The sequence below is a fragment of the Rattus rattus genome, chromosome 14 (assembly GCF_011064425.1).
Source record: "Rattus rattus isolate New Zealand chromosome 14, Rrattus_CSIRO_v1, whole genome shotgun sequence".
Taxonomy (NCBI): Eukaryota; Metazoa; Chordata; class Mammalia; order Rodentia; family Muridae; genus Rattus; species Rattus rattus.
In genome coordinates this window covers 7,684,880-7,698,116 of record NC_046167.1, presented here as the reverse complement: position 1 = coordinate 7,698,116, position 13,237 = coordinate 7,684,880, and the positions used below count along the sequence as shown (strand labels likewise).

Here is a 13,237-nt window from a genome sequence, read left to right as displayed (position 1 = left end):
ATGGTCCATCTGCGTATGCACACACATGTGTGTGAAAACACACACACACACACACACATCTATATATTGTCCTCTAAATACTGATGGCTGCTTTGAGTTACTTTGAAGCACCTCTGAAACTTCTGTGGCCCATGTGTTATCTTCCCTTTATGATCTTCCAGGTTAATTTCACTGAGGTCCAAGAGCAATTACACACCCAATCATTTGAATTGGCTACAGTGTGCTTTGTATTCCAGAATGCCATCAATTTCAGTGATTGTTATGTGTAAGCTTGAGAAGACTATGCCTTCCTCTGTTGCTGGATGAAGCATTGTATAAATGCAAATGAACCCCAGCTGATTGATGCTTTTCTCTTCAAACCTATCCTGAATACTTTGTTCCCTTCTGATCTGTTTGAAGTCTTCACTTGTAATAATAGATTCATTGATTTTTTTTTCTTTTCTCCTTGTAAATCTATGAACATTTGCCTCAAGTATTAGGAATTAGGAAGACATACATTAAGAATTAGTATGCAATTTAGGAAACTTATATGATGTAATTCTGTCTCAATTTCCCTAGGGTCACAATAACAAACAAACAGACAAACAACAACAACAACAACAAACCCTTTAGAATGAAGGAATTGCAAGTGGAAAAAAATTATTTCTAGTCTGTCCTTGATGAGATCAACTCCTAGAAAATTCCCTAACGTTTCCATTAGTCAGGTACTGATCAAACTAAGGAGGGCAAACACTCAGACCTCATCACTTCCCAAAGTTTTAATAATATCACCTTGGGGCTTCAACAGTTTTTTTTTTATTGGATATATTTCTTTACTTACATTTCAAATATTACTCCCTTTCCCGGTTTCCTGTCCTTAAGCCCCTTATAATCCCCCCTCCCAAATGAGGGTGTTCCTCTGCCATCCATCCCCTAACAACCACCCCACAACATTCCCCTGCACAGGAGGTCCAACCTTGGCACTTCCACTTCCAGTCATGCCCAAAAGGGCTATCCTTTGCTACATATGCAGTTGGAGCCCTGGGTCAGTCCATGTAGAGTCTTTGAGTAGTAGTTTACTCCTGGGAAGCTCTGGTTGGCTAGCATTGTTGTTCTTATGGGGTTGCAAGCCCCTTAAGTTCTATCAATCCTTTCTCTAATTCCTCCAGTGGGGGTCCTGTTCTCAGCTCAGTGGTTTGCTGCTAGCATTCACCTCTATATTTGACATGCTTTGGTTATATCTCTCAGGAGAGATCTATATCTGCTTGCTGTCAGCATGCACCTCTTAGCTTCATCAATCTTACCTAGTTTTGGGCAACATGTGGGGCAGTCTATGAGTGGCTGTTCCTTCAGTCTTTGCTCTAAACTTTGCCTCCATATCCCCTCCTATGGATATTTTTGTTCCCTCTTTAAAGAAGGAGTGAAGCATTATAATTTTGGTCATCCCTCTTCCTGAGCTTCATGAAGTCTGTGGATTGCATCTTGGGTAATTTGAGCTTTTGGGCTAATATCCATTTATCGATGAGTGCATACCATGTGTGTTTTACTGTGATTGTGTTACCTCAATCAGGATGATATTTTCTAGTTCAGTCCATTTGCCTAAGAATTTCATGAAGTCATTGTATTTGATCACTGAGTAATATTTCATTGTATAGATGTACCAGATTTTCTGAATCCATTCCTCTGTTGAAGGGCATCTGGGTTCTTTCCAGCTTCTGGATATTATAAATAAGGCTGCTGTCAACATAGTGGAGCACGTGTCTTTGTTGTATCTTGGAACATCTTTTGGGTATATGTCCTGGAGTGGTATAGTTGGGTCATCAGGTAATGGAATGTTCAATTTCTGGAGGAACCTCCAGATGGATTTCCAGAGTGGTTGTACCAATTTGCAACCCCACATACAATGGAGGAGTGTTCCTCTTTCTCCACATCCTCATCAGTATCTGCTGTCACCTGAGTTTTTTATTTTAGCTATCTGACTGGTGTGAGGTGAAATCTCAGGGTTGTTTTGATTTGCATTTCCCTGAAGACTAAGGATGTTGAACAATTCTTTAGGTGCTTCTCAGCCATTCGATATTCCTCAGCTGGAAATTTTTTGTTTAGCTGTATACCCCATTTTTTAATAAGGTTATTTGGCTCTCTGGATTCTAACTTCTTGGGTTCTTTGTATATTTTGAATATTAGCCCTCTATCAGATGTAGGATTGGTAACGATCTTTTCCCAATCCGTTGGTTGCCGATTTTTCCTAATGATAGTGTCCTTAGAAGCTTTGAAGTTTCTGAGGACCCATTTCTCAATTCTTCATCACAGAGCATAAGCCACTGGTGTTTTGTTCAGAAAGTTTCCCCCAGTGCCCAAACGATGGAGACTACCCTATTTTTTCTTCTGTTAGTTTGATGTGGAGGTCCTTGATCCACTTGAACTTAATCAGGGCAATAAGAATGAATCGATTTGCATCCTTCTACATGCTGACCACCAATTGAACCAGCACCATTTGTTGAAAATGCTATCTTTCTTCCATTGGGTGGTTTTAGCTTCTTTGTCAAAGATCAAGTGACCATAGGTATGTGGGTTCATTTCAGGGTCTTCAATTCTATTCCACTTATCTATCTGTCAGTCTCTATACCAATACCATACAATTTTTATGACTATTGCTCTGTAATACTGCTTGAGGTCAGGGATGGTGATTCCCCCAGAAGTTCTTTTATAAATTGAGGATAGTTTTTGCCATCCTGGTTTTTTTCCTATTCCAAATGAACTTGCAAATTGCTCTTTCTATCTCGATGAAGAATTGAGTTGGAATTTTGATGGAGATTGCATTGAACCAGTAGATTGCTTTTGGCAAAATGGCCATTTTTACTATATTAATCCTGCCAATTCAGGAGCATGGGAGGTTTTTCCATCTTCTGAGATCTTCAATTTCTTTCTTCAGAAGCTTGAAGTTCTTGTCATACAGATCATTCACTTGCTTGGTTAAAGTCACACCGAGGTTTGTTTTTTTATATTATTTGGGACTATTGTGAAGGGTGTCATTTTCCTAATTTCTTTCTCAGCTTGTTTATCCTTAGAGTAGGGGAAATTACTGACTTGTTTGAGTTAGTTTTATAGCCAGACACATTGCTGAAGTTGTTTATCAGGTTTAGTGATTCTCTGGTGGAACGTTTGGTGTTACTTAAGTATACTATCATATCATCTGCAAATAGTGATATTTTGACTTCTTTCTTTCCAATTTGTATCTCTTTGACCTCCTTTCCTTGTCTGATTGCTCTGGCTAGGTCCTCAAATATTATACTGAATAAGTAGGGAGAGAGTGGGCAGCCTTGTCAAGTCCCTAATTTTAGTGGGGTTGCTTCAGGTTTCTCTCCATTTAGTTTGATATTAGCTACTGGTTTCCTGTACATTGCTTTTACTATGTTTAGGTATAGGTCTTGAATTCCTGATCTTTCCTTGACTTTTATCATAAAGGGGTGTTGAATTTTGTCAAATGATTTCACAGCATCTAATGAAATGATCATGTGGTCAGTATCTTTGAGTTTGTTTATATAGTGGATTACATTGATGGATGTCTGTATATTGAACCATCCCTACATCCCTGGGATGAAGCCTACTTGATCATGATAGATGATCATTTTGATGTGTTCTTGAATTCAGTTTGCAAGAATTTTATACAGTATTTTTGCATTGATATTCATAAGGAAAATTAGTCTGACGTTCTCTTTCTTTGTTGGGTCTTTGTGTAGTTTAGGTATAAGAGTAATTGTGGCTTTACAGAAGGAATTTGGTAGTGCTCCATCATTTTCTATTCTGTGGAATATTTTGGACAATATTGGTATGAGGTCTTCTATGAAGGTCTCATAGAATTCTGCTCTAAGCCCATCTGGTCCTGGGTTCTTTATGGGTAGGAGACTTTTAATAACTGCTTCTATTTCTTTAGGAGTTATGGGGATGTTTAGATGGTTTATCTGTTCCTGATTTAACTTATCTAGAAAATTGTCCATTTCCTCCAGATTTTCCAGTTTTGTTGAACATAGGCTTTTGTAGTAGGATCTGATGATTTTTTGGATTTCCTCTGATTCTGTTGTTGTGCCTCCCTTTTCGTTTCTAATTTTATTAATTTTCACATATTCTCTGTGCTCTCTGGTTAGTCTAGCTAAGGGTTTATCTATCTTGTTGGTTTTCTCAAAGAACCAGCTCCTGGGTTCGTTGATTCTTTGTATAGTCCTTTTTGTTTCTACTTGGTTGATGTCAGTCCTGGATTTGATTATTTTCTGCCTTCTACTGCTCTTGGGTGTATTTGCTTCTTTTTGTTCTAGAGCTTTTAGGTGTGCTGTCAAGCTGCTGATGTATGCTCTCCCCTGTTTCTTTCTGCAAGCACTCAGAGCTATGAGTCTTCCTCTTAGCACAGCTTTCATTGTGTCCTATAAGTTTGGGTATGTTGTACCTTCACTTTCATAAAATTATAAAAAGTTTTTAATTTCTTTCTTTATTTCATCCTGTACCAAGTTGTCATTGAGTAGAGTGTTGTCCAACAGCCATGTATATGTTGGCTTTCTGTCACTATTGTGATTTAAGACCAGCCTTAGTCCATGGTGATCTGATAGAATGGATGGGATTATTTCTACCTTCCTGTTTCTGTTGAGGCCTGTTTTGTCACCGATTATATGGTCAATTTTGGAGAAGGTACCATGAGGTGTTGAGAAGAAAGTATATCCTTTTGTTTTAGGATGGAATGCTCTATAAATATCTGCTAAATCCATTTGCTTCATAACCTGTTATTTTCTCTATGTCTCTGCTTAATTTCTGTTTCCATGATCTGTTCATTGATGAGAGTGTGGTGCTGAACTCTCCTACTATTATTGTGTGCAATGTGTGATTTGAGCTTTAGTAAGGTTTCTTCTATTAATGTAGGTGCCCTTGCATTTGGAGCACTGATATTTAGGTTTCGAGTTCATATTGGTGGATTTTTTCCTTTAACAAATATGAAGTCTCCTTCCTTATCTTTTTTGATGATTTTTGGTTGAAAGTCAATATTATTCGATGCTAGAATGGCTACTCCAGCTTATTTCTTTGAACCATTTGCTTGGAAAGTTGTTTTTCAGCCTTTTACTCTGAGATAGGGTCTGTCTTTGTCTCTGAGGTGTGTTTCCTGTATGCAGCAAAATACTGGGTCCTCTTTATATATCCAGTTTGTTAGTCTATGTCTTTTTATTGAGGAATTGAGTTCATTGATGTGGAGAGATATTAAGGAATAGTGATTGTCGCTTCCTGTTATTTTTATTGTTAGAGGTAGAATTATGTTTGTGTGTATCTCTTCTTTTGGTTTCTTGCTTTTTCTAGGGTGCAGTTTCCCACCTTGTGTTAGAGTTTTCCATCTCTTATCCTTTGTATGGCTGAATTTGTAGAAAGATATTTTGTAAATTTGTTTTTGTCATGGAATATCTTGGCTTCTTCAACTATTTTAATTGAGCGTTTTGCTGGATATAGTAGCCTGGGCTTGCATTTCTGTTCTCTTAGGGTCTGTATGACATCTGTCCAGGATCTTCTGGCTTTCATAATCTCTGGTGACAAGTCTGGTGTAATTCTGATAATTCTACCTTTATGTGTCACTTGACCTTTTTACCTTACTGCTTTTAATATTCTTTTTTTTGTGTGTGTGTGAATTTGGTTTTATCACCATTATGTGATAGGAGGAATTTCTCTTCTTGTCCTATCTATTTGGAGTGCTGTAAGCATCTTGTATGTTTATGGGCATCTCTTTCTTTAATTTAGGGACATTTTTTTCTATAATTCTGTTTAAGATATTTCCTGGCCCTTTAAGTTGGGAGTCTTCACTCTCTTCTATATGTGTTATCCTTAGGTTTGATCTTCTTATTGTGTCTTGGTTTCCCAGATGTTTTGGGCTAGGGGATTTTTGTGTTTTACATTATCTTTTACAGTTGTTGTTCCGTCCAGTAGGGCAGTCAACGAGGGTGCAGAGGGTACCTGGAAGAGAATGGGGGACAAGAGACGTAAAGAAGGATGCCAAGACAAGAGTCTGATCAAGGCGACAATTTTATTTTTTCCCAAGGCTGAATTCATACCATAGCAGAGGTAACAAAGGGAGGGGGATGTGGGAAGCATCTACGTAAGCTAAGGACACAGTATTCATGCAGTCAGCTGATGCCAACAGGACGTTGGTTTTTCAGAAAGGTTACAGGTTTGTTATATCATTAGTCAGCAGGATGTTGGTTTCTCAGGAAGGTCACAGGTTTGTCATATCAATGGGCATCCTGACCACCAGATTTGTATTAGTCTTCTGTACCTGGATGGGGATTTTCCATGAACCCAGTCATACTTAACTCTAACTATACTATTATCATCAATAATGGAGGGTTTTGAGGGCATCACTCCCAACAAGTTGTGTCGATGTTTTCTACGGTATCTTCTTCCCCTGATATTTTCTCTTCTATCTCTTGTATTCTGTTGATGATGCTTGCATCTATGACTCCTGATCACTTCCCTAAGTTTTTTATCTCCAGGGTTGTCTCCCTTTGTGCTTTCTTTATTGTTTCTATTTCCATTTTTAAATCCTAGATGGTTTTGTTCAATTCCTTCATCTGTTTGGTTGTGTTTTCCTGTAATTCTTTAAGGGATTCTTTTGTTTCCTCTTTTAGGGTTTCTACTTGTTTACTGATGTTGTCCTGTATTTCTTTAAAGGAGTTATTTATGTCCTTCTTAGAGTCCTTCATCATCATCCTAAAATGTGATTTTAAATCTAAATCTTGCTTTTCTGGTGCATTTGAATAGCCAGTATTTACTTTGGTGGGAGAACTGGGCTCTGATGATGCCAAGTAGTCTTGGTTTCTGTTGCTTATGTTCCTGCACTTGCCTCTCAGCATCAGGTTGTCTCTAATATTAGCTTATCTTGTTTCTGACAATGGCTTATCCCTCCTGAATGCTTCTGTGTCAGTACTCTTGTAGACCTGTTTTCTTTCAGCTGGATCTGGGAACTGGTGCTCTGCTCTCAGGTGTATAGTCGCTCCTGTTGACTGTCTTTCAGCTCTTGTCACAGGCAGGAACTGGAAGGGTCCTGCCCCTGACTGCTCCTATGTCCCTGGGCCCAGGAGGCACACATGGCACTTGGTGATTTCCTCTTTGATCAGGAATGTGGGCAGAAGGTAGTCTCTTCTGATTTCTCAAGAGTGTCTGAACTTTGAAGGGTCCAATTCTCTCCCCCACAGGACTTGGTTGCAGGGAGCTCTTTGACTGGTTCAGTTCAGTTCTGGGCGCAGACCAGAACTGAGGGTTCCTGCCACTGACTGTTCCTGTATTCCTGTGTCCAGAAGCACTATGCAGTTTCCTCTTGGACCAGGGATATGGACAAAGGTGGGGAGAAGGGGCAGTCTCAGGGTGGTCCGTACTTCTGGGTCTTCAACAGTCTTTTGTAGAGAAAGGACACAATGTTGAGTGTCTATAGCAATGTCATCATTATGCCTGTTAACTACTCTGTCTCTGAAATATGCTTTATTCAACATTGATATAGCTTTCTACATTTCTTTCAATGGGTACCCTTGTTATGACTGCATATTTTTCTTTATCCCATTAGTTTCCATCTATCTATCTCCTGCCATTTAAGTTGGATTCCTTCGAAGCAACATTTACTTTTCCTTAGTTCTGAGAATGCTGCCTTTCTATTGGTATAATTGAGTTTAAAGCAGGCATTGATACTTAAAGAAATAGCTACCATAGTTGGTTACCTCACCCTTGCCATTATATTTTCTGTTACGGTTCACTTCAACAGTTTACTAGTTTGAAATCCTCTGCTCTCCATACATGAGCTGGTCAGTGGTCCTTTATATATGTAGTAGAGGACTGCCTCATCTGGCCTCAGTGGAAATGAACGTGCTTGGTCCTGTGGAGGCTTGAATACCATAGGGAAGGGGGATGCTGGACGGGTGAGCTGGGAGTGGGTGGGTTAGTGAGGGAGCACCCTCCTAGAATGGAAGGGAAGGGAGTGGGGTGGCTCACAGAATGGGGGTTGGGGAGGGGGACAACATTTGAAATGTAAATAAATAATTAATAAAAAAGGGAAGAAAGAAAACAAGAAATTCTCTGCACTCTTATTCTATCAATGATTCTGCTTTTCAAACTATATTTAGTTTTTCTCATGAGTTGTCATTGTGCACTTATAACTTATTCAAGGTCAGTTTTGAATAATTCTGTATAGTTTCCTTGGTAATCCAAGTACTTTAGAATAGAAGACTCCTAACTTCCACTACATTTCCTTTGTAACAATCATTGATTTCTCACATCCAAAAGCTAAAACAACAGAGAATATTCTCAATATTATTTGCATCAAATTAGCTAAACAACCAAAAATGATTCAAGTTTTAAAATTTGTTTCTTCTGTAATAGTCTTTACATTGATTTGATATTTTGGCCTGTAGTATTTCACCTGTGTCTGAAAAAAAAATCCTCCTGAATTTATTTGCAAATAATGTCTACAAAGATTTTCCTAATATTTTACCTAATAAAAAAAGGCTTTATTACACTTTGCTGAATAATTTTTCTTGATAAAGAATCTTAAGTAGGGATGTTTTTCTTTCAGAATTTGAAAATATTTCATATTTTATGTTACATCACACGTTGACTTGCATAGTCTGTGCAGAATGGGTCCCTTCTTCTCTTATGCTTCCTCACCTGTGACTGAGAGAGAGTTTCCCAATAAGGCTCTGGCTTCTACACACTTTCTCTCTTTGTCTCTTTGTTTGCATCTCTTAGTGTAAATGTCTAGGTATTATTAACCCCTATGCTGCTCTTCATTTCACTAGATGTTCTCAGGGAATCTGGCACCTTTGACTTGTTCTCATTCATTAGACAAGAGATCTTGTAGTCAGTCCAGTAGACCTCAGGTAGCCTGCTCTCCTATTATTTTTTCCTCTGGTGCAAGGGTTGTTCCATTTCATGTTTTGAAGTTTGTATTGACTTGCTTCAAGTTCCTCAATTCTTCCTTCTACTATGTTTTGCCTATCAAGTCCACCAAGAACATACTTCATCCTTGTTATACTATTTATTTGTATTTGTCTCTTCTTGTCTTTATTAGAGTTTTCATCTGATGTAATACTCATGATGGCTGATGCTGCTAAAATCCCTGAGGCTTGTTCCATTTCTTCTAGCTGTACTGTTTTCTGCCTTGTGTTACATCATGCAAATACACCGTTGCTGTTGACAGCTTGTTACATATGGTTAGATGTGCCTGGGGCACAGCCCTTTAGTACAAGGTTTTATGACCAGAGATTATTCTATTTATTGCTTACTGTGGGTACGTACATGTTATCTTTGAGTTTCCAGAGAAACTTCTTAAATAGGGCTTTGTTCAGGCACAGCCTCCTGCCGTTACTCAATGTAGTTGTGGTTAACAGGGATTTTCTGTAAACCTCTAGGTTTAAATTCAGTTTGTTTCTATTATTATTTTATATTTATTGACACACATGTCCCTGTATGTATGTGGGGAGGGTGTGTGTGTGTGTGTGTGTGTGTGTGTGTGTGTGTGTGCAGTATAAGCACATTTCTTCTGCTTCATAGTGTGTTAGTGAAAAGACAGCTTTTGGGAATTAGCTATTGCTTACATTGTGTACCCCACAAAGGATGGAAGTCAGACTTTTATGTAAGTGGATTTGCCCATTACCCATCTTCTAGTCTCAAAATTCAGGTTCTTTAAATTAAGGCCTTTACATTAGAAAGATTCTGGGTCCTAGGATGTGCCTGTCATTCATGACTATGCTTCTCAGGTTCTCAGGTTGTATTTTGAGCTTCAGTTCTGTTCTCATAAACTGTTTTGCAGTCTCTCTCCCTCCTCCCTGGCTCTCTCTGTGCCTCCCAGTACGTGGGATCTGAGAATTGCTCGTTTTTCTTTGGGAGTGTAATGGCAATTCCCGAACCCCTTGTGTGTTAGACCCAACATGATGCTTTGCAGCTTCATGCATTTAAATTGTTTGAGTTCTATTTCTGCATCTGGAGAATTCAGATGGCAGTTGGCAGTTAGCAGTCCTACCTTATATCCATATACCAGTTGAGGCTCAGCAAACATAAATTATTCACATCATTAAAATTAATAAAATCATTAAACTTTCATTAATATCAACAGCATCACTATTAGTTTTATATTTTATTAACTTAGGTTAAGCCCTATTAACCATATATATAGGAATAGCAATATATATATATGTATATATATATATATTTATATTCCTGATATTTTGTTTTTGCTAAATAAGATTTGAGTTTTGAGCTTTTCTTTTATTTAAACTATGTTAAGTGATGCACATCTATGGATTAAACTGAATCTCATTTCTCTACTTTGACCTGTCCATGAGTGATTAAAGCACAGAACCACTGAGAGCTGCTGGGGGTTAAGACAAGCCACTCTGTCATCTTACTCATGCATTCCCTACACTACTTTTAATGAGCGAAATATTTAATGAACAGGCAAAGTGCTTTTGATATCCTGAGGTGTCCACCTAGGGAACCAAGTCAGTGCACAGGCTTGCCTTCAACACTGCAGGAATATAAAGCCTCTGGAAGATGTGGCAGAGGAGGCCAGAGAAAGCTAAGCAGTCTGTCTCCGCCTTTACCTATGCATCCTGGATGCATGATTATCCATAAAGCAGCCTGCTGCTCTGCAATATAAACACGGATACTCGTACCTGTATTGCCTTTTCATAGATGTCGCTAAAATTTCTTTATATAAATAAGTACTGTGGAGATGATCAATCAAAAACCTTAATGTTAACATTATAATGAAAATGCATTACACATGGCAATCTTTTTGCTTTGACCTTTAATGTTGAATATGATATGATTAATCTGGGGAGATTTTTCTATTGTTAAAGATTTTATGTATATTGTTCTGATCTCTAATTTCTTGAATAATTCAAATCAATCTTGAGGATCCTCATAAATACCTAACACCCAACCATAAACAATGGTTTTCTCTATTATAATTATAGGTTTATCTCATTGAAGAATCAGGACTAAACATCCTGATGTGGTCCATGATGCAAAACAAAAGCACAGGATGGACCTATGCACATGTACCTCTTTCTAGTAACAGTCCCTTCAAGGTGGCATTCGAGGCTGACCTGGGTGGAAAGGAGGACATCTTTATTGCTCTTGATGACATCACTTACACCCCGGAGTGTGCATCTGGAGGTAAGTGATTCCTCTAGAAGCTAAGAATAAACATGAGGTTTATATCAAAATACACAGTAGTTGGGAGATTCAGAGAAATTGTATTTATGTCTGAATCTAGTCCTATTCTTAAGTGATGAATAGATGATAGATAGATAGATAGATAGATAGATAGATAGATAGATAGATAGATAGATGGATGGATGGATGATAGATGTGTATGTATGTGTGTGTCTGTGTGTGTCTGTGTGTGCGTATATTAAGAGGTAGTTTCTTTGCCCGTGAACTTTGCCATAAAATTTTCATGACTTTTAGGCAACAGATTAACGCCACACTAAAGCTAAGGCAACATGTTTCCACTGATAGCGCTTCACTGCATAACTTCCCACTCCACCTTTACCAAATCTGCCTAAAACCAAGGCACCTGTCATCCTCCCAACTCTCTCTTCTCTACCCATATTGTGTTGGTCTTTCCCTTCCCCTGGCTGCTTCTTTCTTTCTATTTGTCCCACACAATCTAGAATAGGCTCTGTATTTCAACAAGAAAACACAAACCCAGTCAGGAGCCCTTTAACCAGTACCTGAATCTCTTCTACTGAGGATGCCACCAGTTAAGTGGGACTCTCTGTTCTCTTGTAAATCTTCAAATATTATTAGACAGGAGCCATGTTCTTTTTTAATGTGATGTTTGGCAGGGATGACACCTCTGTGGTTAAAAGCTTGCTGAACAAGCATGAAGAGTGGAGGAACCTATACAAATGCAAGAGCGCATGGTAGTCTCCCTGTGATGCTAGCCTAGGAAGCAGAAGCAGGGAATCTCCTGATAAAAGCTGGCTAGCAGAACTAAGGTTGGAGCACTGTCGCTGAGGAAGCAGGAGGAGTTCTACCTCATTGTATATGTTAGAAAAGCAGTAGAGTATGACTTTTAACATTAACTTCTGGTCTCTAAATTGCAGGTACATATGAGCCCCCCCTTCCACATCCTCACATACATACAAACATGGATACACATACATAAATTCACCTCTCATATACATGAAAATACATAATAAAGATATTATAATCTTAACGTTTGAGTTAACTTCTGAGCAATTGTTCCTTACAAATTAAACAACATACCTAAAGCATGAACACCCATAGTCATAATCACTTTCATCAATGTTGTTAAATTATTTTGGTTACATTTTATTAGTAGATATATTTACAATTTTGAACCTTAGAAAGAAAGAGCGAAGTCTGGACAGTTGTAGCACAGACTCTCTTGTTGATTATGTCACCTCATAACTGATAGCAATGGCAGGGGTACACATTAGAGAAACTGATCACGTCTCCTTTGAGGAGACAGAGGGAGCAGTCAGCTTTGTTCCTATTCATGACAGTCTTCCAAGAACTACCAGGTGGTCACACAGGAAACTGCTTAATCCCTTCTGATAGCACCATTCTCAGTGATTAAAGGATTTTCCCTTAGATTCCACTCTTAGAATTTCCAGAACAATCCCTGATATTGCTACTTTGAGGCATAAACTTTATTGTATGAATTTCTTACATACCCTCAAATCATCTCAAATCATATCTGCCTCCAGTTCAACTAGTTGTAGCCATTGTGGCTTGATCAACAGTGTTTATTTACACCAAGGCTTAACTCCCCTCACGAAATATTTTACAATGCATACTTTTTATTAACATTCTTTAATCCTTTTTTAGAGTCCAGTCATTACCCCCCTACCAGTCTGCCCTCTGACCGTTCCTCATTCCATTCCTCCTCCCCCAACTCCAAGAGGATGTCCCGTTTTCTCCTCCCACTCCACCAGACCTCCCCACTCCCTAGCGCCTCAAGTCTCTCCAAGGTTAGGTGCATCTTCTCCCACTGAGGTCAGACCAGGCAGTCCTTTGCTGTGTATGTGTCAGGGGCCTCATATGAGCTGGTGTATGCTGTCTGGTTGGTGACTCAGTGTCTAAGAGATCTTGGGGACCCAGGTCAGTGTAGACTGCTGGTCTTCCCCTGGGGTCACCCTCTTCCTCAGCTTCTTCTAGCTTTACCCCATTCAATCACAGGGGTCTGGGCTTGTGTCCATGGGTTGGGTGTTAG

The 13,237-nt window shown here is 38.8% G+C and overlaps 1 protein-coding gene across 1 annotated transcript in view; it reads left to right on the top strand.

Annotated features, from left to right (window-relative positions):
• The window catches only part of Malrd1 (MAM and LDL receptor class A domain containing 1), a 684,120-nt gene that overhangs the window by 547,424 nt on the left and 123,459 nt on the right, over positions 1 to 13,237 (top strand). Inside the window, exon 32 of the mRNA XM_032884682.1 lies at positions 10,968 to 11,169. Within this exon, the coding sequence (XP_032740573.1) occupies positions 10,968 to 11,169 (202 nt within the window). The remainder of the gene's footprint in view (positions 1 to 10,967; positions 11,170 to 13,237) is intronic.